Here is a 25,339-nt window from a genome sequence, read left to right on the forward strand (position 1 = left end):
AAGGAGAGTCACCATGCAGCCTCGGCATCAAGTACTTAGTGAACAAATAGAGTCTAAGACGTGCCTGTAAATTAATATATTTTCTCTCTCCTTTCTATGATTCTTGTTGTTGGTGTTGTACTCATGAGTTCACAGGCATTATTGAATAAATCCGCCATCCCCCACCTAAGCGAGATTCGGCTTGCGCCACATTCAGGAGAACCTACCTATTGTAAGCACCTAGAAAGTTTGGTAGGTTTGTAGCCATTATAGCTAGGAGAGTTTCTTTAGAAGTTTTAATTCCAGAGAAAGAAGAGAATTTATAAACCTCCATCAGCGAGCCGTGACAGACCAAGAGGTCCTTGGAGGTGAAGGAGTGGTGTCAGGGAAAAGTCCAATGGGACGAGAACATGGAAGCACAACTTCATATCATATCATATCTGTTCCCAATGAAGCACTTCAGACCGTAGGGGCCATTTAATCAGAGCTTTGCCCAAATGGAACGTCTAAATCGATGGTGAACAACACATCCTTCGTCGTCTCAATCATGACCCAATCCTTCTTCACATGATTGCTCGTGCTCATCTGACCACCAAACTCCGTTTGCCAGTTTTTAACATCCCACTCTAGTCCCTCTGTCGTTATAACACTTGGCTCCTTCAGTGGGATAATCCCAACATGTTTCCCGAGTCCAGCTCCAAGTCCGTCCTCTCCGTACTTCGCCATAGCTTTGATCCGATGTCTTCCTGACTTGAGAACAAATGTAACAGCCTCTGTGGAAAGTAGAAACATCTTTCCATCAGGGTATCCAAGCTCTTTCTGATAGGTGTACAGCTGATGTAGGACTGACATCCCCTGGTCGACTCTTCCTCCCAGTCCACCAAGAACCACGATATCCAGTCCCTTATCCTGCTTTCCCCGGATGTGATTCACAGCCTTCATGAAGTCGGTAGAATACTGATCCTCGTCATGGATAATAGGAACATTTCTGGAACTCCAATAGCCGTGCGCCTCTGGGAGAAGGGAGTCCAGATCCCCAATTACGGTTGTGAGAGGTAGATCTTCTTCTGAGGAATTGGACTTGTTGAGAGTGAAGACACGGTTTGCTCCTCCGTCAGCGGCAATGTTATAGCTGGAATTACTCCATAGATTTTGGTACACCGAGAAGGGTAGATTGAGAGGCTGGTTGAGGATGACGATTGCATAGCTTCGCAGACGGGATGGGCTGGGGTGGAGGATGTCTGCTGGGTGCCAGGTTTTCTCTTCGATACCGGCCATGGCAAAAATTTCTTCTTTGAGAGATATCCTTAATCGGAATCTCAAACGCCAAGCACAAACTCCACCCTCGGGTTCCTCGGTGATAGCTGTTTGGGAGGAAGTGACTTCATTGCTTTACATCATAGACATATTTTCCAAGAATAAAATTTGAGCAAATCCAAGTTAGAAGGGTAATTGCCAGTGTAACAAACCAAAACAATGAAAATGAAGAAGAGGTTGCACAAAACAAGGAAGATTCAATCGAAGAAGTCACGAAGTCAACCGACTCACGTGACACGGATTTTCGTCCAGAAAAAATCATGATGCTTACAAAACAAACTCCACAACTTCCCAAGCTCCAATGTCCACGCCTCGGCTTTCCTTTGTTCCATCGCGCGATTCACGGATACACTCTCATTAACGTAATCATCCACGATGTTTAAGACCGCAGTCAGGGCCGCGCCACGGCGCATCGTGTCCTCCCGAACACAGCTCACCTCCAGCTCTTCAAAACGATTGCTAAGCACAGCTCCACCAACACAGAAATCTAGGGGTTGGAAGAGTGCTACCACGAGATGGGGGCTAGCTGCTGCGGGCGTGTACTATTATAATACCAGCAATTTGTTTGCGGAGGAGCCAGAAGGTAACGCCACATTTCTCAGACAGCAGTTGAGAAGCTAATGTTGGCTGTAGCTGCCATTCAACGGCTAGATGAATCAATACAACATGCCCAAGATTCGAGGCAGCCGACGATAGATGCGATTGTTGAAGAGAAGAGACAGCGGGAAGCTCAAACAGAGACGGAAGAGCAGAAGAGGGAGCGGGTAGCGGAGAAGATTGCTGCTGAGGGACAAGATGGTCATGTTCAGGAGGGAGAGGAGGAAATGGAGGGCTTAGAGGCGGAGGCTGATCAGCAGGGGGCCTTTAATCCGGAGACTGGGGAGATCAATTGGGATTGTCCTTGTCTTGGTGGAATGGCACATGGTCCTTGTGGGGAGGAGTTCAAGGCGGCATTTAGCTGCTTTGTGTACTCAAATGAGGAGCCAAAGGGTGTGGAGTGCATAGAGAAGTTCAAGTGAGTTATTCTGAGGGGGAAATCTATGCAGCCAGGCTAACAAAATAAGGGGCATGCAAGACTGCTTCCGACAGCATCCAGAGATGTACGGATCAGAATTAGAAGACGATGAGGATGAGGTAGAAGAAGAGATTCGGGCACAAGAAAGCGAAAAGGCTTCCAGTGAAGCATCAGCCAAGTCAACAACTGAATCAGCACTGGAGTCCTCGAAAGAGGCTCTATCCCCACCCGCACAAGAGAAGAAGGCTACACCAGACGCTTCACACCGAGATAGCCAAAGTACTACCGCAGCCGAAACGCAGAAAGCAGGTGATGAGGGTGGTGATCTAGTGCCAAAGGCTTCTTACGATGCAACTTCCAAATAGATTCGAAGGTTATGGGGTTCTTGTATCGACATACCATGTACCATACCAAAAGGCACAATATGCATTGGGAGGCGTAATTATGTAAAATACAAAGAACAAATCTCCTAGACTTATGTCGATCAATATCCTTGCAGATTGATATTCACGTTGAAGCTTTCCTTCCTTGTCCGCCAGCCAGCTTTCATTGGTGCAAGTCGCACCTTCCAGAAACATGCCCCTGAAGCTTCAGAAAGTTTATTTTGCAAACTCAATACCCTACAGATACTTTAGGGTGATTCTTTCTTGGATACTTTTCTCGCAGCTGCTCCTATTTTTCACGCACATGAGCCGCGCATGCGCCGCCTACGTCAGAGCGTTGACAGCGCTTGGTCCAAGCAAGGTTTGATTCACACGCGATTCTTAAAGGGCACACGACTTCCGTCTTCAACCTCACGAGATTCCATCCACACGATCACTTCCACCTATCTGCGATTCTCCCTCGTAAGCACTTGCGCCCCAGAACTTATCATTCGGTTCACTGAACCCTAATAGCAACTCTGCATCAGCAAAGATGTCGTACGCAGCAGCGGCAGCTAAGGGACCCAAACAAACCGCGGAGGAGGTATGTTGCTCTCCACCCAGTGCCTTTCAAAATACTTGAAGCTCTTTCACTGGCATATTACACCAAGCTAACAACTCGTACAGAAACGCGCCCCTGCCCCTCCCCAAGTTGAGCCCAGCGACTCGCCCTCAACCTCCTCCCTGATAGACGTTGACAGCGACTCAGTGCGCACCGTCCCCTCCGACTTCTCTGAGCAACCCATCCAAACCTCCACACAATTCGAGCGCATCGAGCACGAAGCCGAAGCGGCGGAGGCTCGCGCCGAGGAAGCTGCTAAGAAGGCCAAGGCCGCCGCATCGAAGGCCGCCAAGGACGCAAAGGCCAAGGCCAACAAAGCTGCCGGACGATTCGAGGCAAACTCTGATAACCCGGTCTTCATTGGAAATGCGGTTGCGGTAGTCGCTCTGAGTGCTGGGTTGGGCTTTGGTGCTTACCGGAAGTATGCTGCGGGCGAGTTGAGCTGGAAAGTCGTTGGTGCTTGGACTGGAATCGTGGGGCTCTTCGCTCTTGGAGATTACTATTTAAGCTCGTGGGTTTTACGTTCTTAATTGCAGATGGTGGTGGTAACTAACATTCGGCAGATATTTGTTCAAGAACAAGTACCCCCCGAAGAAGTAGATACGAGATGATGGTTACGGAGGCACGACATTTCTTTGGCGCAGGTGTGGTGGTTTGGTTGATTCCATGAGCCTTTCACGTCACAGTAGACTCTCAGCTCTTGATTCATGTCACTTTGTGTTTTTATAACAGCTTTATTGATCCACGAATGTCTATTTTGGGATTCTTCACGGGTGAAGGAAGGACCGAATAAGAGGGGAACAGTCAAATCTGTCTTTACTTTCCCTTGCTTTCTGACGACTGATTGTCGAGTTCATTTCTACCCCAACCTCTGCCCATTGTGCTCTCCCCGAAAGTTCGGGAAATGTAATGAAATATTGATACTTCCGTTCAATATTGCTTCTTTTATTTGCGCATATCCTTTGAGTGTATTTTCGAAATCTTGGTATTTTGTAATTGGGGCGTGCTGTGAATTTCAGCCGGAAGCACTCGCGCTGAAGAAGGGTATCAGTGAAAAGAAAATTTGTCATCTGAGGACTTTAGGATTTCAGCAAAGCTGAAGTCCTTTAAGTCAACAATAGACTTGCCCGCTCCAGCAATTCAAATTGAGCTTCAAGATGGGTGTCTCCCAGGAGCTGAAGGGCCCACGTCATTTTGCTACATGTCGGACACATCGCAACGGCCAGTTGCGTAGGCGTAGTCGATGGAAGTGAATGTGAGCTGGGCAGTAGGACATGGATCTCCACGGGGATGAGCATGGAACTCGCAGACCGTGAGAGTTTCAGTGCGCCACAGACCATTGGTCAAGACACCTCGTGACTGCAGAACGAAGTCCACAGCAAGTGAAGGCTGACGATTGAGAAGGCCATGGAGCTCGTCGAGGGATGAGCCAGTGGAGGTCAGGATCTTCTGTTGGAATTGCCGGGCCATGTATCGACGAAGTGCTGATCCTGGTTCGGTTTTGGTGTATGCAAGCTCAATGTCGTCGTTGCTTGGGTACAAGCCACTGTGGTAGTAGCCGTTGCCGAGAAGTTCCATCGCAAGGTCCTCGATTAGAGTGAATTTCAGATGGTAGGCGACGAAGTAAAGTTCGATCATTGTCCGAATACCCTCTTGTTCGCAGTTGATACGGCCAAGAACGATGAATTGAGCAATTGACTTCCTGTTGCCGTAGAGCCATTTGTATACGAAGACAAAGGTGGCGGGGTCGATGTCTGGCAGAGAATGGGTATTCAAGCCTGGTCTGGCGGCAAAGAGCTTGCGGAAGTAGAGAGACTCGTCATTCAGAGGCTGCTTGTGCATCTCGAAGATGACGCGGTGTTGTCCGGAGCCAACCATAAGCTGAACCATCATCGTTCCATAGTTCCTAAAGGGCATGAGACATTGTTTGTGAGTTGTTGGAGGTGACAAGATCTTACCTGCCAAGGTCGGGAACGGCGATACCGGTAAATGTCTCGAATGGCACCAAGGCATCAGATTTGGTCCGCTCGGATCCGACGGAAGTCATGGAAGTCGAGCGACGGTGGTTGGTTGAAGCTGGGGTTGATGCATTGGAAGATGACGGGGATGCCGAGGGGGTGTACTGGGAGCCTTCAGCTGATTGCCAACTATAGGACGACATGATGAGTCTGAGGAAGATGTAGCGTGGGTACGTGGTGGTTGCTTGACAGAGATCGAAGTACGACGAGGATTCTGCCTTGTGGATGTTTGTTGAAGAAGAAAGATCGAAAAGTCGTAGGCGAGCGGTGATTTTATAGTGGAGAGGTGTCAAGGTCGGAGGCAACCTGAGCGAACAACTATAGTGAATCGGTTAGACCTTTCGTGCGTGGCTTTCTGTATGCTCTTTAACAGAGTAGAAAGATGCACGTCGATGGTGGCTGGATATCTCCCATTGGAAGTTTTATAATTTGCTTTGCCACTATTGATGACCAGAAGAGTTGAACACTTAGCTGTGTTCACTTTCAGAAGAAAGTTCTTACGGTGGACAAGTGGCACTCACTTTCAACGTCCAAGTCGAAGTTGACATGTATCTGGACTTGGAAAGGCAGGACGGTGTCAAGGAATATTTATTTGAGGATGTGCAGACATTCGAAGAACTTGACTTCGAATGTTCCAAAACTCAACGGAAGACTCATTAAGGAAGGCTGAAATGGTCCAACTTGACTTGGAACAGTGAAAATTTCGGGGCAAGTCGTCTTTGTCCACCAGAGGCACCGTCACGTATGATATCAATTAGAAATTCGGTTCCCTTACCCGTTCTAAGGCTTTATCATCTACGTGTCAGCAATCGCGTCAATCTCAGTTTAACATAAAGTTCACAGTCTCAAACATATCACGAGGTTTATTATGAATTGTTATTGGTTGGAAATTTTCCCGTAAAAGAAGTCCGTCAACTCATGCAGGCCTCCCATTGGATACTTGCCAGGAGTCAACTCTGCTGACCCCCATAATCCAGTTCCCTCCTTGAAAGTTTGGGAAATGTATAGAAATGTTCTGATATTTGTTAGTTATTGTTTGTATTCGGTCCTCTCTGATGGATGCGAGAGGCATCAAATTTACATGTTGAGGTTGCATGCGTCCCGTTGCGTGAAACGATGACGAAATCTTCTTGCGTTTGTTGTTGATTGAACGCCTCCTAAATTGGCTCTGAGACACGGGATTCCATTCCATTAGAAGCAGTCGAAAGTCTTTCCCGAGACTCCACACCGTTCGCCCGGTGGGTGATCGTGGTAACAGCAGATTTCATGAAATCGAGGGTTCAGGCTTATCAAACTCCCCGTAGCAGTGTTTGCATACAAATTATCCATATCCTTTGGCAGATCTGGATGCTTCTTGCAAAGGTGTTTGAATTGATCTCGGTCCCATGGGCCAGCCATCATGTATTTCTGAAGCGGTGCATGTTCTCTGCAGCAAGCCCAGGTTGCCATGTAGATTCGAAGGGCGGACCACTGTTCGATTTGACTGTAGGTAATGGCAATCTCCTCGATCGTTGGTGCTGAATTATTTTTCAAGTACCCATGACCCAGAAGTTCGATAGCCAGATTCTGGAGAGATCGAAGCCGAAGCTTGGAGCATAAGCAGTAGACCTTGACCATATGTGTTGTGTTGAAAATACTGTCTGCTTTGTAGTCCTCAGCGATGGATTGAATATTGCGATGATAGAGCCAATGTATAATGGTCGCCAAAGCATAGGTGTCGAAGTCTGGGAAATGATAAGCTTGGGGTGACTCTTTGTGATTTGGATACTGGCGGGATAACAATTCAAAGAAAGGAGATTTGGCGAGTATGTACTTGTGAACCAGAACGCATTTGTTCTTGGGACCAATGCGAAGCTCAATGGTTTCGTTGGCAATGTTTCTGCTTACTATAAGAGAATGTTCAGATGATTTGCAGGACTTTCAACTTACTTATTGGATTTCGACTGAGTAATGTCAATGGAAGAGGGGGCTGTCGTCAGAGATTTCTCCAAATCGGGATGCTTGCTATCCATTGAGAGCTGCGGTGGCATCTCAGCCGAGGGCGGAACTTCCCAAGCCTCGAAATCACCCGTCTCAATTTTTTGGAAGGTCATGTTTGTGTCACTTGGGGTCGAAGGAGGTGAGATCATGTCTTGTGATGCCTCAGTCGGACTGCACACCTTCTGCACGTCCAGTACACCCGTTTCAATGTCTTCGGGAGATTTTTCTAAATCATCCCTAGTCTTCGTTTGGGGTACGTCCCACACAGTAACAAAATTTTGACGCAACTTCTTTGCTGGCGGTTGTTGATCCTCCTCCCCATCCTCTATCTTGAAGTGGACTCTCTTTCTTGGAGAGTTGCCAGTGTCTTCTGGGCACATGTAACGAGATCCTGCGTCTTGAGTAATAGAAACAGGTACAGGCTGCATATCAAATGGCATCCTTTCAATGGACCTCTCGATCATAGTTGAAGTATCAGTATCCACTGGGGTTGCCATGGCCCCAGCGGCTTCCAACCATTCGGCTGCGGGCTTTTCAGGCGACTTGGATTTCGCACTGGGGCCGCCTATGGCTGACAGAAGTGTGTTCATATAAGGAATGGTATCTGCGGATAAAGGCTCCAGCTTTATCTCCGGTGAGCTCATCTGAACTGATTCGGATACAGTCGTTGATATCTCATAGGCGTATGGCTGTGCCATGTTAGCAGCGGCATCCCCAGATGTGACATGCTCAGACATTTTGGCCAAATTCCTATCATCAAAATCGGAACCTGCATCCAAGACCTGAGGCCTCTCCCGTACCCAACTGGCCCCATAAAGAGTTCCGAACATTGGAGAGCCCCAGCCTGGTTGGAGTCTGCGTGGCGTACCGGTCGCGGTCTCCTTGATAGAGACGGACGGACCGCTCATAGTATCGTCGGAGCTGGAAGTGTTTCTGATTTCTGACCCAGTCGACCTGGAACATTTGGGTTTTGTTGTTGCGTCTTCATCAGAAGACTCCGCATCGAGACTGGCGGAGGCCGGATGGTCGAGATTCAGCATGTTGGTCGCATTTGTCTCATCAAATTGGAATCCTACATCCATGCCGTCAACAGAGTAGGTAGGAGAGTTCATGGCGGATGCAGCTTCGGAAACTGTCTGATCTTCCATCTCGGACTGGCTCCTGTCGAAGTTACCCGGTATCCCAGATGAAAAACCAGAAGTTGCTGGAGGAAATGCAGTGTCTGAATTGCTTTCAACGGAGACGATGAAGTCTGACATCTCGATTGAGCTTGTATCAACAGATTCAGGCACATTGTTGTGGCTGTCGGCAGAGGAGAAGGGATGGGTGTGCATAACCGGTGTTTCTTCAGAAAACGCAGTGTCCTGAATCTCTGGCAAGCTCAACTCGAGTGTGCTGGGTAAGACAGTGAAACTATCAGGAGAGGAGGAAGGCGAAGTTGTTTCCGGGGGTCCGTAAGATGAAGATGTGAGCTCCGAAATCTCCTGCGAGCCCGTGTTAACGCATTCCAGTGTCTGGTTGGAGCCATCGGTCGAGAAGGGAGAGTCGTTCAAGCCTGGTGTAGCTTGAGCTGTGTAGGCATGCTCCTGAACCCCTTGCGAACTCGAACCCGTGTCGAAGGGATCAGCAACCACGGTTAAATCATCAATGGACAAGGGAAGTCGATTCTTAAGTGAAGCATCTACAGCGAAGGGATTACGCCTTGATCTCTCTCCCGAATTCGTCTCGATCGCTTCGAGTCTGTTGCTTACCCCACAAACCTCCAATTTAGGAGAGCTCTTCTTAAGTGAGAGGTTGAGCTTTATGAACTCAGTCAGGCTAGACTCAAGTGGTTCGTATCCCGTGTTTTTGTTGCTGGCAGGAGAAGTTGGAGTTGACTCCAAGTGGGTTGAGGATCCAAGCTCTGGAGACTCAGCCGAAGTCTTCTGGGTGAGTTCCGATGTTATCATTGCGTTGCCGGCATTTAGGAAAGAAGTGTTCACATCATCCTGTGAAATCATAAGTTCAATGGCTTCGGAAAGAATCTCTGAAGCGTCAACTGGCTCGGAAGGTGAAACAGCGTCGGGATCACTTTCAACTGAGAAGGGGCCGAAGGGGAGCTCAGGTATTTCGACCAAAGTCGCCTCAACGAGTTTGGATAGCTCGTTTGATCTGTCCGCGGTATGAGAAGAGTCCATGTCGGATGAAGGCTCTACCAGACCGGACTGCGCTTGAAGCTCTGGCGAGCTATTATTGACAAGATCACATACCGGTGTTGGAGTGTCTGTATTTACGGAAGATTGATCCATGGCTGTGATGCATTCAGTCGATCTCACCAGCTCTAAAGTAGGAGGTGTAATCATATCGCTGGGTACCATATTCGATCCGTCGATTGTCGAGCAAAGAGTAGCCGTGCCTGGAGTACCTTCAACTGAAGCGATGAGCTTTTGAGTCCCCGAGAAAACGATCTCGCCTGGAGGAATGCTTGATTCGTCAATTAACAGAGAAGGTGAAGTCATGTCCAAGCCAGCTTCGGTCGAAACATCGAGCTGTTGAGTCTGAGGTGAGGTGGTCTCGATGTCAACGGTATTCGAAACTTCCATTGTCAAAGGAGGTGACGGAAGTGGTTCTGCCATGGTGGTCGTCTTAGTTCCTTCAGGAGTGTCCGAGCATATGATGAAGTCAATGCGAAAAGGGTGGAATATGGGAGATGAAGTTGATCTTGAGGTTGCAAATGCGAGGTGTTTATGGAGGGGGGAGGGTGGTCAGCGACGTTGTTTCTATAAGGGGCACCAGGGGCAATAAAAAGCGAACGTATTCTAGGGCCTCATAAGGCAAAGGGAAGGTACGAGATAGGTCTGCTGGTGATCTCAAATTGGAGTGAATATCAAAGCTTTATCTTTCCGAGCTGGCTTGTTTTCATTTGATTTAGATGGAAGGTGAAGGGATGAGTGGGATGTGCTTTGGGAAGGCACGGCGGTGGAAACCAGCAGACTCCTTACGCTATCTTAGATTTATAGAAAGACAAAACAAGGAGCAAACCACTCAGTCATAACACTTTCGCAGAAGACTGCCTTAGGTGTATCACTGAGTCTCACAGAAATATATTAGTGATAAATCAACGGAGTCTATTCCATAGATGAGAGATATCATGAAAAGTGAACTATGAGATCTATGCCAGCCTATCGTCAGATGCTTGGAGAGTCAAATTCGTCTTTCCGTCCGCCGCCCTCTATCCTTGGACTGAATTTGAATCATAGATTTGGGTTTATGAAATGCATGGAAATCTTCTGGTTGCTGAATGCTGCTTTCTGTATAAATCAACTTGCCGTAGGTAGTAGCTATATGTGTATGTGAGAGCCCACTAAGGAGCAGATATAAATCGGGGTGAAATAATGAATTTGTAGTTGTGATTGCCGCTTTCCATACTCCACCACAGAAACCCCGTGCTGAGCTGGAAAGTTTATTATTGCCAAAATTGGCGGAAGGAAAGCATGACTGAGGGAACCTTCGCGTGTGTTTGTATTCGAAAAGTCGCCGATTGCAAGTCAACCTATTAGGTGGAAGTCTATCGAATAGCAAGATCTAGCACAGAAATTGTCAGCCACAACTCAAACAAGGATCATCGTTGTGCATGCCTTGAAAAGTCTTGCCTTCGAATTCGCAGACCTTCTGCTTTGCATGCTCGTGATAGCCACAAACCATATCAAAACCTGGTGAGATGATCGTTATTAAACTGTCCGATATGATTCCTCTCAGGCGGTCAACTGAGACCCTCTTAGCGAAGGGAACGTCTCAGCAAGATGGACCAGTTCTGTGGTGGCTGGATGATCTTCGAGGGTAGGGGAGTTGTCACTAGATCTCAATAGCATGTAATTATATGAGCGAGCCATGAACTTTCGAAGCCCGCAATTTGGACGGGTCTGGCGGTAGGCTGCACAAAATCCTCCTAGGATGGCCATCTGTCAGTCAAGAAGTACGCGTTCCTGAGTTAGTTGATGACCAAGTCAGACAAACCAGGTATTTTCCAAAGCAGCGCCAAGCTGTAGACTTTATGAGTTTAGAGATGGCTTTGGATTGGCGGATAAATTGTAGTGTGTCTCTTTGAGTTGGTACATTGACTCGACCAGACTTTACATGGGAAAGGCTCGGATCATTTGGTGGTACAACCACTCATGAATGAAAGGGAAAGCATCTGGATTACATGTTGGAAGGTAGACTACCGGTCTAATCAGATATACTTAGACTTTGTAACGAGAAGGTTTTTGTGAATCTTGAAGCTCTTGCGTTTGGGGGGGGACAACGCGGGATTCGATGATATCAGAACCAGTTGTACTATCGATTAGTTAGACCACTTCAAGCTTATTAAACACAGAGATTTCCTTACTCATAGAATGTGGCGATTTTCTTGTTCATCCCAATTGGCTCCTTGATTGGACTCGATTGTTTGCAGAGAAGTGTGAGCCCCCGGAAAATCTCCCGGGGGAGATATCAAGGATTGGAGGATATCGGATCGGTGAGATGCAGGGAGTCGCAGATAGATGGCTGATGGGAGGGTAAGAGAGAGATGGTCAACGGAGAAAGAGAGTGGCTTGACCAGAGGGTGACAGAGACAGGCGGTTGACGGGAGAGAGAAACAAAGAGATGCTTCGACTCGAGAGGAGGATCCCAAATACTGCATCAAAAAAGCATAAGGAGAGAGCAAAGAAAGGTACGAGCGAGAATAGGCATGGAACGGTGCAGGAAATTCGCAGTAGTCAAGCTTCAAGCCGCGTTTAACAATTGCTACATATTCTTGGAGCGAAAACTTACTAACGTCAGAGTTCGAACGATTATTCACATGTGAGCGTGCAACCTATGACCGGACCTATTTTGATGTTATCCGGAACTCAAAAGTTCATGATCTCACCTTCCTCTCATCATAGTCGTCAAACGAAGCTACCCCTGCAAAACTAGCCCCTTTCCACGCCACAGGCACGCCAAACACCCCTGAACGACGTCACGACATCTCCCCAGCCTCTCAGCTTTCCCCGAGATTTCCCTCCCTCATCTCCTCTTTTCTCCTTCTTCCAACCAACAATTCCCGTTGAAAATCGTCAATCTTCTGCCATCGTGTTGAACTGGGTATGCTACAGCTTCACCTGAGCTTCACTTCCCCAGCTGAGAATTTATTAGGTCTTGAAGAAGGAAGTGAAGGAAAGTCAACATGCCGTCCGCGAAAGGAAAACCGACGGATCCTAAGCTGAAGGAGAAGGTTACTGAGGGTATGTGCCACCTTCTCGTAATACCCCCAATTGCAATTGCCCCTCACAAATTCATACGAATGTCGATTGACACAATTCACAGAGGTAAAACAACAACCCAACAAAGACGGCAGCGGAAAAGGCCAAATGGCAGCATGGAAGGTACAATACTTCTCCACCCCTCCACCCCAAATTCCAAATTGAAATCACAGAACTAATACGCGCAAACCACAGGCCGCCAAAATCGGCAAGGAATACGAAGCCCGCGGCGGCGACTACGAAAACGAGCCCGGCTCCAAGAACAAACCGGAGAAAGGCCCACCGCAGAAGAAATCCGAGGCTACCAAGAAAGCCGAGACGTCTGCCTCCAAATCCGCCTCCAACAACAACAAATCGAAATCAAAACCCGAAGCTGACGATGGGGATGATGAGGAGAAGGGAGACGAAAAGCCCAGAGCAAACGAAGGACGGAAAGCACGGGGTCGACCTAAGGGGGAGGGTGGTGCGGGAGCCAAGGCAAAGGAGAGCAGGGAGCCGAGGCTGGGAGAGAGGAGTAGTGCGCGGCAGAAGGGGGATAAGGCTGAGGAGCCAGCTGCTGGGGGGAAGAAAAGGAAGAGTGCTGGTGGGGAGGAATCAGCTGCAAAGAAGAAGAAGTGAGGTGTGATTGGAGGGTTGATGTTTGACGCGAGATGGTGGCGATGAGGGGTTTCACGCAACGCAAAGGAACGCTCGGATCGCATCGCGCATCGTATCAGTATTTCGTTTCGGCTATCGGATATTTGAGTCTTGGGGCTGTGTCCATTTGTCGTGGTCGGTGCTGAGCGCATGGATGTCATAGAGTTCTGTAAGAGTTCTGTAGTGGAAACTGGTGGCTCTTTGTTTGTTATTGATCAACATCAAACTGAAATCAGCAAACATGCTAAGATTACCATGCCAACAAATCAGAACGTGATAAAAAATGGTCTGAATCCACCTAATGCAGTGTCATTTCATATTACTGAAATCCTGTCTAAGGTGTCTGTCGGTAACTTTGTACATTGTCAAGAAAACCATCATCTTGTCCATTTCTTCAATTCCATTTCATCATATAAACAATAGGGGTCCTCCCAAAAAAAGGTTTTCTGTCCAAAACAAATATACGAGATCTAGATATACATTTCTGTACACCATCTATTGATGGGGAGCCATTCCGATGGTGTTGTTTCCACCGTTGAAGGCCACGAACTGGGACTTGAACATGATGTCGCCGTAGATCTGCAGATTGGATGCAATGGCCTGGAGACCGCCGAAGCAAGCTGGAAACACCGTTAGACAAATTTTGTAACTTAAATACGGGCGAATTGGGGGAGGGGAGGGGAGCTTACTCGTGCCAGCATTATCAACCGGGGCGAAGTTGATATCATCACCCCGAACAAGCGCCATGTACGATCCACCAACATCGACCTGGAGATCAGGCAACTGCGCGTTGCAAGGGAAGGTCACGCCTCCGACAGTCTGGTTGTTGACTGCGCCGGTGACCTGGCTGTAATAAGCGTTGACGACGGCTGCGTTGGCCAACATGAGTGTGGTTCCGGTGTCAGCGATAGCCTGACCGCCAGCGACGGTCATGGCGGCTCCAGTGCCGACCTGGAACTTGGTGGACGAGAATTGCCAGAAGCCGTTGGTGGTGTTGACAGCGGCCCAGGTGAGGGAGCCGTTGAACTTGGTCGAGTCGATGGCACCGAAGGTATATGCGCCCACGGCGTTCTTGCGAAGATCGGCGGTGAAGACGGGCATGGCGAGGGAGGCTTTGGCGTTGTCGAAGAAGGTCTTTTGCGGAGCTGGCTTGACGGTGTTGAGTTTGGAGAAGGCGAGGCCGACGAGCCCGTTGGATTGGGTGTCCTGGATGAAGGAAGTGGAGACGGCGGTGGCGAGCTCAATGGCTTGGCTGGTCACGGTTGCTCCTCCGATGTCGACGGTGTCTGTACCGACGTTGCCAGCTGCTCCTGATCCATCACCGTAAGAGATGGTGAATGAGGCACCGGTCATCATCTTGAAGGAGGTAGACTTGGTGGGGTCGAAGTTTTGGTGGCCAGTTTGGGAAGCTGTTGCCAGTTGAGTATTGAAGACCCACAGGTCAGAAGATCCACTGTCGAAGTCCATGTTCATTGTCTGGCCTCCAATGCTGATGGGAGCTAGATACTCGACATCACCTTGCTCAGGGGTAGCGGCAACAATACCAGTACCAGTGTTAGCGGAGGCTGTGCTGTTTGTTGTACTGTTTGTCGATGATCCAGATGCTCCAGTTGATCCTGTGGACTTGGCGGTACCAGCAGAACCCGTCTTAGAGGCCTTTCCTGCTGCTGCAGGGCTCGATTTGGCATTTCCGTTTGCATTTCCACCAGCAGCAGCGGAATTTCCAGCTCCAGCTCCAGCTCCAGCCCCAAGCAAATCACCAAGCAAGCCTTCCAATTCCGCGGCAAGTCCACCTCCAGCAGCTTTCTCCGATACTGCTGAGGCCGGCGAAGCAGCTCCAGCTCCTGCCGCACGCATGGCATCGAGCACTGGGCCTGGAGGAATGCCAAATTTCCGGTATGCCTTGAGAAGGGCTCTCGTTCCTGCTCCAACAGATCTTTTGTGATTTGGGTGTCGTTTGAAATTGGGATTAGGTATTCGCTCGACCATGAAGCTTCGCTTTTGAGGCGGGTTGTGGGGTGAGGGTGCGGCAAGGACGAAAGTGACGAGGGCGAGTAGAAGGAAAGCTTGCAATGCTAATAATGAAGGCATCATGAGAAGATAATCCACACCAGGTGGCTGCTTTCGAAGGGTTAAAGAGTGGTAATCCCGAGGACAACGGATTCAAAGAACTGCGGGTGCTGGAGAAAAAGAATGATGCCCAGCAAGTATGGAATCAGATGGATGCCCGCCCCAGAAACTTTTGGTAAGGAAAACAATAGAGTAGACACAAAGTCACAAGAACTTGAAAAGAGAATATAGTTTAAAAGGAAACTGAACATGGGAGAGGGCGTAACTAAGCAGACACACGAATGTTTGCGCATGAAGTCTTGGCTTCCTTCTATAGGGATCTCCTCTGCCAAGCCCAAACATGCAGGCCCCAGAGCCAGACACAGGGTGTGGCATGATGGTGGGGAGCCGAACTCAATGCAGGCAAGCCTGATCCAGGCATGTTAGTGCACGGAGACAATGCCCTGGGGTTTGGAAGCTTCATGGCGCCGTCTGTGCCCCTGATGTGGGATGTCTGATTCGATGTTTGACGGGCGAGGGCCAGGTACAGCCAAAGAGAGCACAAGCAGAGCAACGAGTCGCGGGGGGAGACTGCAAGGAAAGGGAGCTGCCGGAGGTTGAATGCGACTAGCGCAGCAGTAGCTCGTTCTCAGGTGCCTGCAACAGTGCAAGGGGGTTGAGAAACTTGAGAGACCGCGAGGACTGTGGATGCGGCTGACGCGGAGTTTGGTCGAGGCTGTCTGAGTGGTGGTTGAGTGGAGGAGTGCTGTCGGCAGCCCCTGTGCTGCCCAGGGGGTGTGCTCTTCGCGTGCCTGGATCTGATTCGCTACCCACTTGGCGGGGCACGCCGACGACGCTGTTCCTGCGGCTGCTGCTGCTCAAACTCGTGACTGGAGCCAACAGGTCCCCCTGAAATCACAGAGGTACAAACCCGTAGCGGGTCGGCGACAGATCGGCCACTCAGAAAGACCGCACTGGAATGTGTAAACGCCCCTTTACTAATCGCCTGTCTGCTAAGAATACTTCAACCGCGTACAGTACTAAGAGCGTCACTTACAGTGCCACCCGCGGCTGTCTGTGGCTCGCACTGTCTCCGCTGTGTATGAGCGTGTAGACCGACTGCCACTGACTGATATGTAGTGACATCTGCCCTCAAGACCAAGGGCTGCAGTCCAAAGAACGGAGTGCGGTTGTGCGAGCGCGGGACATGTTTCCCCCATCGTCACTGTGCCGCAGCCCCCAACGAGATCGTTTCCTGCTCCCCCGAGATGTTTCTCTGCAAAAATCTCCGCCCAGCGTTCCGGTGTTTCGAGAAGCCCGTTCTGGTGCCCTGAAACGCACGTCACTCCACCAAAAACCACGCCACAGCCGCGATCAGCAGCCACTCGCAACTCGTCGCCCATCATTCACGGTATCTCCGACACACCACCGACCCCAAAATCAATCTCACTAACACAAAAGGAGGGTGAGCTATGGAGGCTGAGCCCTCCATTCGGCGTCCTGCAAACGAAAAAGACATCCAGGCCCGACTCGGGGTATCATACAATTGTCTTTCCATTATGTTACTTCTCTGGTTTTCAATGATCGTCGCCAAATGTCCGTGCCTCCAGCGCATCCCGTCCGTGGCCCGGAGAAACAAGATCCATTTGATGTGTACAGTATGAAGGATGAAAGCAAGTGTCAAACAGCCCGCATCTCTTGGGACTTGGTCTCGACGTCCCGCCCAATCGCTTGGCCGGTCGATCTCGCAAGACTGGTCGAATTGCGTGAAACGGCTGCGATCAAAGATCTGAAACGACGTCTCGGGGCCAATCGAACGAGCCACGCGCTGGATGGGTAGAACACACAGAACGGGTGTTGGATTGATAAAACAAACCCCCTCGACAAGCGGCGTGGTCCGAAGATGGTTGGTTGTCTCAGGGAAACGACTGGGTGTTCCTCACATGTTGGGAATGTGAAGCTTGCGCCCTTGTTTTTCCTTTGGTTGGACCGTTGGAGGGTAAAACCTCAGCTGAAGTGGACTCAGTGACGACGACGAAGCATGACGTTCCACATGTTTGATGCCTTGGAAGTTGGAAGTAGCTGGTGGTTTCTTTTATGCTTTACTGTGTCAAGCTTTTCAGGCCCATCTCAACATAATTTACCCACCGCATCAACTCTTGTTATCAGATGAGAGATCCCGCCTTCTTTACCCACGAAGGGTCCCACTCATCCAGAGAACCAGCAATCGAAATCATCAGGATCATCGAGCTGGTGGATCATCGCGCATATGAGGCTCCGGTTCAATCAGACATTAGATGAATTGCGCATCGCGCTATTCGTCATCCATCTCGGACCATTTTTTGGATGATCAAACTCAAGAGACGGAGGATCTTTTCATGCCTTGTCCCGGTCACGTGGACCTTGCCATCTCGTGGCTTGCATAACTCGTTTTGGTCTCTTTCATATCGAATGATCTGCTGTTCATTGTTTGGAGCATATTGCTTCCGAGCCAAGAGCCTCACTTTCTCCCGAGTCCGAGTTTGGTGTATAGCTATCTGTCCCAGCCTCATCCAATCGATGCGAGTCACTCTTTCCCGAAAAAAATATCTTCAGACGTCAATTTGATTTCAGAAGTGCTGTAGGTGTGACGGATTGGATGTTAGACACATAAACTGACACCTATTTCAACCTCAATGTTGGCATTCTTTGAACTGGTCCGAGCGAAAGCTTGAGTAGTCTGTTCAGCTGTCAATATGTCGGTGAGAAACAGAAGGCCATCTTATTGCCATACATTCATGAAGCCATCTGGGTTATTGGAAGTATAGAAAGGATGAACCAGTGTCATGGTACGTATATGTTGTGTGAGATGTGCATCTAGTATGTTGACAGTATACAGAGACACATATGCAATTAATCAATCGTGGAATATGCGCCAAGCAAGATCCTCAAGAAGGAAGTATGCACCAGTCCGAGATGAAGAAAATCCTGACAACCCATATGCAACCCTGATATGCAAAAAGAGATCGTAGGTCGTAAAATTGGTGATATACCAGAAAGAAGGGTATCGTATGACAGCCACAAGCTCAGCGTCATTGGACATGCAATCATGACTCCCCATATGCTTAAAACGTCATCTCAATGTATATACTTTGAGGATGGCCACTGGGCCACTCTACACTCTCCCAGCAGCAACTCGTCGTGAGCTCGAGTAGTTCAGCACTATATCGTCCTCATCGCTACTGGAATCGCCCATTTCATCAAGCAGTCGATCGATGGCTTCGCCTCTTGCTCTGTCTCGGACCACTGGCTTTCCTCTCATTTTGCTTCTGTATTCGGCACCCCCAGTCTCGCTGCTCTCGGTACTCTGGCTCGGTGGGGTGGCTTCGAACTCAACTCTCCTTCCCTGAGCACCTCTAGCATGAACATTGAACTCAGCACGGAGGGGGCTTTGCTGAGGCGATCCTTGGGTTCTTGGAGGGGGAAATGTGTGTCCCATATTCCCCGAGTTGCCCGGACTACTCATGAAGAGTAATGTTTCGATAGCGTCCTGTTCCTGAATTGTCTTTTGCGTAGGAGTCTGTATTGAATTCCCGTCTCTGAAGTCCGTGTGATGCGGGGTTCGTGGAGCAGTGCTATGGTATGAAGAGTTGGATCCTTGCCCAGGAATTGCCGGTGGTTTGCTGAACTTTGGGGTGGAAGATCGACGTGAGCTAGGCGTGGGGCGAATATCCGCCGGGGGCGCGAGAGACTTGGACGGCGGAGGAGAAGTGACCGGCGCGTGAGAAGAATGCCGGTGGGTGGGATAGCTGGTTGTTGAGTGATCGCGCCAGAAAGATTCGTACGTCCTTGAAGGCTGGTCGGATCTAGAATAGAGATCGAAGTCTGCAATGGGGGCCTGAGTAGAGGGCATGCTATTAGTCTGTGTTTGAATATTCGCGATCGCGGTTCGTGGGGAGGTGAGATGGTTTAGGCGGCCATGGAGCGTAGATGTAGATGATGCTGGGGAGCCTTTCTGAGATGCTAACGACTCCACTTCATCGATCGTATTCGACTGCCATCCATTGTTGACTTTCACCATAGCATAGGAGAGACGCGTCCGGAGTTCGGAGGAGAGCTGGACTTTATCAGTGACTGGTTGTTGCGAGGATTTTCCGCGTCGTACCTCTCCGATTCTACTGCTCGCAGCAGAAGACACATTGCTAACTGTGCTGGTACTTCTGGAATGGCCAGGAGCATGCGAACTGGTGGGTGAGCGGGATGATCCAGCCTTGATCTGCCCATCTGCTGTCCTCTTCTGCCCAGCAGTCGCGGGACTCGGTCGCGTCGCGATGGCGTCGATCAAGGGTTGCTGGGCAGCAGCGAGTTGTGAGAGCTGCGATAACTGAGAGAGTTGACTGTCCTGGTTCGTACTCTGCGACGAGAAGCCATCTGAGGTGGAGGTCGGAGGAGAAGAGACAAGGTCATGGCCGTCCACGGTCGACTGCGAGTTGTGGCTCGATGTTGATTGTTGACCCGGCGCTGCTTTGTTTTGGCTCTCGGTCGGTCTGTCGGCTTCAGACATGATTTCATCAGTTGGTAGAAGTGCTGGCAATGACTCCTGGGCGCCGGCAGGGCTGTCGACAATCTTATTGTTCGTCATTATGTCGAACATGTCGATACCCGCGCCGCCGTTCCGCGGGGATGTAACCTTGTCGACGGAGGAACTCGCTCTATGACTCGCAGCGTGGCCAACTTCGTGGAGAGCTGCAATTGCCAGCTCGTATGCGTCCATCAACCTGTCCACCGCTCTGAGGCTGCTCTCCTCTTCCAGTACCGGATACTTTGACACGGTCAAGACCGAGATGCCGCGAGATCGGTCGATATCAAGATTGATCGTGACGGTGATACCCGGATGCTGGCCGATCAGCTGTCACGCGTTCCTTCGCAGGCAGACGTGTCAAGCAGGCTCCAATTGTCGCTGAACCAGTTGCGACTTTCTTGCGAACAGTAAGATATGTTTGAGAATAAGAATGAGGGTTTGGATAGCGAGATATGGATGATTGTTGTGTGCGCCTCGAGTTCAACGTGTTAACCCCACTTCCTGGATAATAGCGGCAATCCTTAAGCACGCGAAGTCACGCGGCCAGTGGGATGGCGATGGCGAAAATTTTCTCTTCGAGTTCTTCCCTTGCAATCAACATCAACACAGTCGAGTGTCTTTTGGGAACTTTATCAAGGGTTCGCGTTGGGAGAGAAAAAACGTGTGTGCTCCATTCCTCTTTGAGATAGTCTGTTCCATGGTTCAAGTGATCCAGAGCAAAAGACATTCGCAATTTCCTTCAAGCTCAGAATCAGACAAGCTTTCTGAGAACGTGTCTTCTACTTTTTGAAGCATGGAGATACAGCGAATAGTTACGTAGACAGCGCGCCTGTGATCACGTATCTGGTGATGGATTTGAATCCTCAATTTTAGTGCTGGAAGCACGTGCTTCAAGCTTGGAGAATGTACGTGACCAGATTAGACTACCAGCGATTCGTGTTCAGTGGGATGTACCAATGCCAAGTCGTTCTATCGTTTCAGAAGAATGTACTCGTATTAAGTTGTTCTATCGGTGTGCCAGATATCTGCATCAATAGATCTGCAATTTGGCACCATCCGAAGTGAGAGTCCACCACATCACCGAAAATAATTGTCCATCGTAAAGCCAGGAATATGATTCTCAGCTTCTGCATGACCATCGCACAAGAGACAGTGAATATATCGCACAGAGATTGTACCCAAGATAATTGGAACAATGTCGAGCGGAAACAAGGATCTTAATCAGCGCTTTTTGAATTTTCTACCCATTCTAAATGTTTTATGATCTTTTGGGACAATGACATGTTGAATGCCAGTCCTGAATGTCTGCAGTAATTTTGGTACAAAGTAAGGTGAATCCTGTAAGATGAGCTGTTTCTGCATGTCCATAGAGCCTCTGGGACAATGACATGTTGAATGCCAGTCCTAACCGTCGGAAAAGAATTATTAGAATGACAAAAGAAATTTATTTCTCGCCCATGTTAAAGAATGAAGTTCGGCGGGAAAAGGCGACATGAGATGATTAGTTATCCTTCTGGAATTGGACGTTAGTGAGAAAGTTCAGCGGAGACTGAGGAATTGGACGGACCATTGTCATGTCAGCGATAATGCCGTCCAAAGGTTCTTTCTTTGTCCAGACACGCTCTTCAATAAACTCGACGTCCGAGTCATCCTCGAATAAGGGGTCTTCGTTGATCACAATCGGATTGTCCTGGTTGCTTTGGAACATTGGAGGCTCGGATTTGATGCGTTTGGATAGGGGAGCTGGGGTGCTGCGATCCTCGTCGACCTCAAAATAGTCATTGTCCTGTTTGAACATTCTTAGCCGAATTGAACATTCGGTATCAGACCACGGCTTACCTGAACCTCATCCTCTACCTTGATAATCTCCTGTATTATCTGCTTCTGAACCTCAACAGCCGCCTGACTAACACGCTTTCTCGAAGCTGACGCCTTTCCCTTCAAAGGTGAATCATCCGGGAGAAAGTCGAGGCCGTCAGAATCATCCTCCTGCTACTTAAAATCAGTATTTTGTTCCGTGTACGAACTACTCAAGAACGTTACCGAATTGCGAACGGAGTTTCTATTCCTCCTTCCAGCCGTCAATCTCACCAAGTCCTGCCTAAACTTTGGGCTAAATTTCTTAGGACCACCTGGACGTGGACGCTTTGGCTTCGGTTTTCTGCCCACGAAAAGGCTATCCGGATCATCACCGTCGTCTCCTGAATCATCTCCCGAATCGTCTCCCGAATCGTCTCCCTGATTATTCTCCGAGTCGTCATCTGAATCCGATTCTTCGTTGGCATCGGGATCAGGGTTTTTACCTCCAACCTTCTGAATTAACTCCTCAACTTCATTTCCTTTGTATTGATCAACCCTAAGAGGAAGATTTTGAATGAATACATTCGAATCAAATGCATTACATCCTGGCTCTTCCATAATATCGAGCGCGTGGTCAACGGCTGCTCGATCGATTCTATGTCCTTGATCGTAGAAAGCGGATTCTATATTATCGAGTTGCAGCTGTCGTTGAACATGGTCGGATGGTTTATAGGGGATATTTCCCGTGAGGAAGTTGCTAATGACCTTGATAGCATTATTATTATGGTTGTCTTTCTTGAAGGCATTAATCTTGATTCTTTCGGTGGAAAAGGGGATATTGGTATCTGGATAACATTGCTCAGGTGGGGTAAAGGCAGGAGAGGCACTCCTGGAGCCTCTACCTCCACCTCCCCTACCCACATGCGGTCCGGACTTATCGTTGATGTAGTGGATGACATTAAGACAAGGGCCGATGGATTTGTGGTCTTTACCGTGAGGGTAAGGGTCGACGAAAGTCGGGTCGAGAAACGTTTCTAGAAGCGTTCGGCGCTGGCAACGCCGACCTTTCATTGCTTTGCCATAAGTCCAGGTGCCTCTCTGATTCAATAAGTGGCACCACTTTCTGCTATGATGCTTATCGAAAGTGATCAAATTCCTCTTGATTTGGCCGACGTTAAAGTTACCGTGAAAAGAGCCGTTTGAATCGGGTGAGTAGACTATTCGGCGTGAGCCATCCTTGAGTTCAATGAAAGAGTACCAAATATCCCGCTCTTCAGACTGAGCGTCTAAATGTACTCCAGCATGAATCCACCTTTAGGTTTATTAGCCTCATTTCTCCCAAATGATATACTCTTACCTCAAATTAATCCTTGCGTTTCTCCCCTCAAGGTCATCCGGGTCTGGGCATAGTTCTGGACTTGAGGATCGACCAACCCAATTGCTGATTTTCATTTGTCTGCCCTTTCCCTTGCCATTTCTCCTATCTTTGTTCTTACTCTTGCGCTTCCCCTTGTCTTTCCTGACCTTGTGTTTCACCTTGTTGTTTCCTCTCGCCATGATGGTAGGTGTTCTCTTTCTGAGATGGGAGGGTGGAAGGATGAGCGTAGAACTGTCTTGAAGTCAGGAGATAAGCGCCAAGAATGTGGTAATGTCTGAGAGCGGAGAGCGAAAGACAAGCATGAAAGAGGTGTTATGAAAAAATGATGGTGAAAGGTGATAACGTCTTAAGGTAGAAGGCAAAGACAAGCGGAGAATAAGAGGAGCTGTGAAGGGTGAGCGCAAAGAGTGATACCGTCTGAAGGTAGGATGCAAAAGATGGGCGGAGAGTAAGTATTGAATCTGAAAGAGTAAGGCAAAGACAAGCGTAAGATAAGAAACAGTGAGGGAGCTTGACGGAAAGCGTGATGACATGTGAAGGTGATATGCAATAGATGAGGCGAAAAAGGTGATAACTTCTGATGGTGGTAGTGCAGAGATCAGCGGAGTGGAGGGGCCCGTCCAAATAAAGCGCGAGAGAGAGTAAAACGTCTGATAGATGAGCGGAAAATGAATAATTATGTGAAATATGCTGGAAGGAAGGAAGCGAGCCAAAAGTGAAGATGTTTTGTGAGGGAGGAGAGGGGATTGAAGGTGAGATAATACACCTTAGTTCTGATGAGGAAATCTTGACTCTAGAAGAGTGTGCTCATACTTCCTCAAGAATGGGTTAGGAAAAGCTTACTGTGGTAGTATTGTACGAAGGAAGTTGTTGTTTGAAGAAGGTTGAGTTGAAGCTGGTGATGGTAACGAAGGGAAGAGGGGGAGTTTTTGTTGAATAAAAGAGAATTACCTGATTTCAAGCAAATCAACTTGCGAGAACGAAAAGCTCTTGGCCTTTCTGAGCAGCTGAGGCTTGCATGAACTCGAAGACGTCGAGGTGGTCGGAGAGAAATTAGTTGGCCAGTAAGGTCTGAGGTTGAGAAACTCATATGCTTGAATTGTAAGACGGGTAGGTAGAAATTGCAATGCCGAATCAATCGCTGTGTGGATGGATTGGGTGCACAAAGTTGTTGGTAGGTGTAGTGGTCAGAAGAAGGTAGACAGGTGAAGAAGAGAGATTCAATTTCGAGGCTTGTTCGCGAGGAATCATGTGGGGGTTGGTATTTGTAGTGGAGAAAGAAGAGGGTGAACAGGCGAGAAAGAAGAACTCGAGGAGATTGAAGCTTGTTGGGGAAAGAATCTTAGCTTGATAGTAGTTGGATGTAAGGTTAAGAAGAATTGGTTTTGTCAAGTTCAGTATGTCGAGGGGAAAGAAGTGATGCTGCCTTGCACACGCATATAATGCGGCCGCAGGGGTAACGATCGCTTCATAGCCGAAGGGTTAGCGAAGGGAAGGAGGGGTAAAAAGTTGGACAGAGTGAATTAAAGCTGTGGTGGGAAAGCAGAAGCACATAATGCGGCCGCAGGGGTGACCCTCGCTTCGTAGTCGAAGGGGAAGTGGAAGGGAGAGGAAAGAGTGATGGCATCTGTGACTCACCTACACCTTGCAACGAAAGTTTCTCAAAGAGGATTAGTGTGAGGGGTAACGTTGGTGCGAAGTGCAACGAAAGTCTTTGAATTGAAGTGAGGATGAGGGCATAACTTCCGTTAGATAGCAAAGATGTACAGCTGAAAAGGCAGATATGCAACGAAACTTGGGATTGAACTAAAGGGGAGACTACCTAAGCTATTATTGGCTGGTACATACACTTAGCAAATCTAAATACAACTAACATCATGGTTCGGCACTATAAAAGGAGGTTAGGTCATTATTGGGCGGTGTTACGTGCAACTAAATCTAAAATCTGTCCTCAAAGAAAGGACTAAGCTCTCCTACGTTAAATGCTTTTGCATTATCTTGTGAAGTACAGATCGAAACACAGTTGCTGCATTGGAAGAAATGCTCCATAACGAAGCTATCCGGCACAGAGCTGCCTTAGGAATGCAGGAGCACATGATTCGGCCACAAGGTCAGCAAGTGGGATGAGGTGTATATGGGAATTCTTGGGATGAATCCGTAGTGCATCTCAATGCTGTCTCTTTGAGCAGAAGCACAAGTGTACTGTCAAAAATTATTTGCCTCCTGAAGTCTCATCAAAAAATACATGGATCTTTTTGAAAGACCCCTCAATACGTATGCGAAAACCGAGGGACTATGCTCTCGGCAGATATGACAGTGCAATTAACTACCTGTCCGCAAAGCACAGATCCCCTACCATTT

At 48.7% G+C, this 25,339-nt stretch overlaps 11 protein-coding genes across 11 annotated transcripts; 4 read left to right on the plus strand and 7 right to left on the minus strand.

Annotated features, from left to right (window-relative positions):
* Nucleotides 1–366: 366 nt before the first annotated feature.
* Nucleotides 367–1,462, minus strand: K444DRAFT_585991 (thiamine pyrophosphokinase). Its single transcript, XM_024877956.1, has one exon. It carries the CDS (start codon nucleotides 1,255–1,257, stop codon nucleotides 457–459), a length of 801 nt encoding a protein of 266 aa, XP_024739605.1. The 5' UTR covers nucleotides 1,258–1,462; the 3' UTR covers nucleotides 367–456.
* Nucleotides 1,463–1,583: 121 nt separating this feature from the next.
* On the plus strand, nucleotides 1,584–2,811 carry K444DRAFT_610726 (uncharacterized protein). Its single transcript, XM_024879806.1, has 3 exons — nucleotides 1,584–1,879; nucleotides 1,930–2,311; nucleotides 2,361–2,811. The coding sequence occupies exons 1-3, from the start codon at nucleotides 1,672–1,674 to the stop codon at nucleotides 2,674–2,676; spliced, it is 906 nt and encodes a 301-aa protein (XP_024739606.1). The 5' UTR covers nucleotides 1,584–1,671; the 3' UTR covers nucleotides 2,677–2,811.
* Nucleotides 2,812–2,926: 115 nt separating this feature from the next.
* K444DRAFT_347983 (uncharacterized protein) lies at nucleotides 2,927–4,194 on the plus strand. The gene is made up of 4 exons (XM_024872084.1): nucleotides 2,927–3,156; nucleotides 3,208–3,277; nucleotides 3,361–3,806; nucleotides 3,859–4,194. The coding sequence occupies exons 2-4, from the start codon at nucleotides 3,227–3,229 to the stop codon at nucleotides 3,893–3,895; spliced, it is 534 nt and encodes a 177-aa protein (XP_024739607.1). The 5' UTR covers nucleotides 2,927–3,156; nucleotides 3,208–3,226; the 3' UTR covers nucleotides 3,896–4,194.
* Nucleotides 3,830–4,443, plus strand: K444DRAFT_347969 (uncharacterized protein). The gene has a single exon (XM_024872083.1). The coding sequence runs from the start codon at nucleotides 4,003–4,005 to the stop codon at nucleotides 4,393–4,395; it is 393 nt and encodes a 130-aa protein (XP_024739608.1). The 5' UTR covers nucleotides 3,830–4,002; the 3' UTR covers nucleotides 4,396–4,443.
* A 49-nt stretch (nucleotides 4,444–4,492) lies between these two features.
* K444DRAFT_627594 (uncharacterized protein) lies at nucleotides 4,493–5,456 on the minus strand (the record flags this gene model as incomplete). Its single annotated transcript, XM_024882823.1, has 2 exons — nucleotides 4,493–5,201; nucleotides 5,254–5,456. The coding sequence occupies 2 exons, from the start codon at nucleotides 5,454–5,456 to the stop codon at nucleotides 4,493–4,495; spliced, it is 912 nt and encodes a 303-aa protein (XP_024739609.1).
* A 1,048-nt stretch (nucleotides 5,457–6,504) lies between these two features.
* K444DRAFT_661793 (uncharacterized protein) lies at nucleotides 6,505–10,148 on the minus strand (the record flags this gene model as incomplete). The annotated part of the gene is made up of 2 exons (XM_024886625.1): nucleotides 7,243–10,148; nucleotides 6,505–7,192 (listed from the first exon to the last, which is right to left on the minus strand). The coding sequence occupies exons 1-2, from the start codon at nucleotides 9,906–9,908 to the stop codon at nucleotides 6,505–6,507; spliced, it is 3,354 nt and encodes a 1,117-aa protein (XP_024739610.1). The 5' UTR covers nucleotides 9,909–10,148.
* A 2,330-nt stretch (nucleotides 10,149–12,478) lies between these two features.
* On the plus strand, nucleotides 12,479–13,172 carry K444DRAFT_627596 (uncharacterized protein; the record flags this gene model as incomplete). The annotated part of the gene is made up of 3 exons (XM_024882824.1): nucleotides 12,479–12,536; nucleotides 12,619–12,677; nucleotides 12,750–13,172. 3 exons carry the CDS (start codon nucleotides 12,479–12,481, stop codon nucleotides 13,170–13,172), a joined length of 540 nt encoding a protein of 179 aa, XP_024739611.1.
* A 290-nt stretch (nucleotides 13,173–13,462) lies between these two features.
* On the minus strand, nucleotides 13,463–15,396 carry K444DRAFT_348043 (acid protease). Its single transcript, XM_024872085.1, has 2 exons — nucleotides 13,880–15,396; nucleotides 13,463–13,810 (listed from the first exon to the last, which is right to left on the minus strand). Exons 1-2 carry the CDS (start codon nucleotides 15,282–15,284, stop codon nucleotides 13,686–13,688), a joined length of 1,530 nt encoding a protein of 509 aa, XP_024739612.1. The 5' UTR covers nucleotides 15,285–15,396; the 3' UTR covers nucleotides 13,463–13,685.
* On the minus strand, nucleotides 15,397–16,642 carry K444DRAFT_717558 (uncharacterized protein; the record flags this gene model as incomplete). Its single annotated transcript, XM_024888409.1, has 2 exons — nucleotides 15,397–16,129; nucleotides 16,297–16,642. 2 exons carry the CDS (start codon nucleotides 16,640–16,642, stop codon nucleotides 15,867–15,869), a joined length of 609 nt encoding a protein of 202 aa, XP_024739613.1. The 3' UTR covers nucleotides 15,397–15,866.
* Nucleotides 16,643–18,005: 1,363 nt separating this feature from the next.
* K444DRAFT_610731 (uncharacterized protein) lies at nucleotides 18,006–20,273 on the minus strand. The gene is made up of 2 exons (XM_024879807.1): nucleotides 19,384–20,273; nucleotides 18,006–19,335 (listed from the first exon to the last, which is right to left on the minus strand). Exons 1-2 carry the CDS (start codon nucleotides 19,990–19,992, stop codon nucleotides 18,394–18,396), a joined length of 1,551 nt encoding a protein of 516 aa, XP_024739614.1. The 5' UTR covers nucleotides 19,993–20,273; the 3' UTR covers nucleotides 18,006–18,393.
* A 952-nt stretch (nucleotides 20,274–21,225) lies between these two features.
* On the minus strand, nucleotides 21,226–23,157 carry K444DRAFT_661797 (uncharacterized protein; the record flags this gene model as incomplete). The annotated part of the gene is made up of 4 exons (XM_024886626.1): nucleotides 21,226–21,586; nucleotides 21,640–21,792; nucleotides 21,892–22,912; nucleotides 22,958–23,157. 4 exons carry the CDS (start codon nucleotides 23,155–23,157, stop codon nucleotides 21,302–21,304), a joined length of 1,659 nt encoding a protein of 552 aa, XP_024739615.1. The 3' UTR covers nucleotides 21,226–21,301.
* Between the last annotated feature and the right edge of the window lie 2,182 nt (nucleotides 23,158–25,339).

Source organism: Hyaloscypha bicolor (genome assembly GCF_002865645.1).
Source record: "Hyaloscypha bicolor E unplaced genomic scaffold K444scaffold_53, whole genome shotgun sequence".
In the NCBI taxonomy this organism is placed as follows: domain Eukaryota; kingdom Fungi; phylum Ascomycota; class Leotiomycetes; order Helotiales; family Hyaloscyphaceae; genus Hyaloscypha; species Hyaloscypha bicolor.

What these genes read in the sequence shown, in the direction of transcription:
- K444DRAFT_348043 (XM_024872085.1), bottom strand. Translation starts at nt 15,284, where the DNA reads ATGATGCCTTCATTATTAGCATTGCAAGCTTTCCTTCTACTCGCCCTC. An exon ending in GGTTGATAATGCTGGCACGA is followed by an intron (nt 13,811 to 13,879) that starts GTAAGCTCCCCT and finishes CGGTGTTTCCAG; the next exon opens with CTTGCTTCGGCGGTCTCCAG.
- K444DRAFT_347969 (XM_024872083.1), top strand. Translation starts at nt 4,003, where the DNA reads ATGTCACTTTGTGTTTTTATAACAGCTTTATTGATCCACGAATGTCTA.
- K444DRAFT_610731 (XM_024879807.1), bottom strand. Translation starts at nt 19,992, where the DNA reads ATGGACGCATACGAGCTGGCAATTGCAGCTCTCCACGAAGTTGGCCAC. An exon ending in CGAGCAGTAGAATCGGAGAG is followed by an intron (nt 19,336 to 19,383) that starts GTACGACGCGGA and finishes GATAAAGTCCAG; the next exon opens with CTCTCCTCCGAACTCCGGAC.
- K444DRAFT_585991 (XM_024877956.1), bottom strand. Translation starts at nt 1,257, where the DNA reads ATGGCCGGTATCGAAGAGAAAACCTGGCACCCAGCAGACATCCTCCAC.
- K444DRAFT_610726 (XM_024879806.1), top strand. Translation starts at nt 1,672, where the DNA reads ATGTTTAAGACCGCAGTCAGGGCCGCGCCACGGCGCATCGTGTCCTCC. An exon ending in GTTTGCGGAGGAGCCAGAAG is followed by an intron (nt 1,880 to 1,929) that starts GTAACGCCACAT and finishes TGTTGGCTGTAG; the next exon opens with CTGCCATTCAACGGCTAGAT. An exon ending in GAGTGCATAGAGAAGTTCAA is followed by an intron (nt 2,312 to 2,360) that starts GTGAGTTATTCT and finishes TAACAAAATAAG; the next exon opens with GGGCATGCAAGACTGCTTCC.
- K444DRAFT_347983 (XM_024872084.1), top strand. Translation starts at nt 3,227, where the DNA reads ATGTCGTACGCAGCAGCGGCAGCTAAGGGACCCAAACAAACCGCGGAG. An exon ending in CCAAACAAACCGCGGAGGAG is followed by an intron (nt 3,278 to 3,360) that starts GTATGTTGCTCT and finishes CAACTCGTACAG; the next exon opens with AAACGCGCCCCTGCCCCTCC. An exon ending in GGAGATTACTATTTAAGCTC is followed by an intron (nt 3,807 to 3,858) that starts GTGGGTTTTACG and finishes AACATTCGGCAG; the next exon opens with ATATTTGTTCAAGAACAAGT.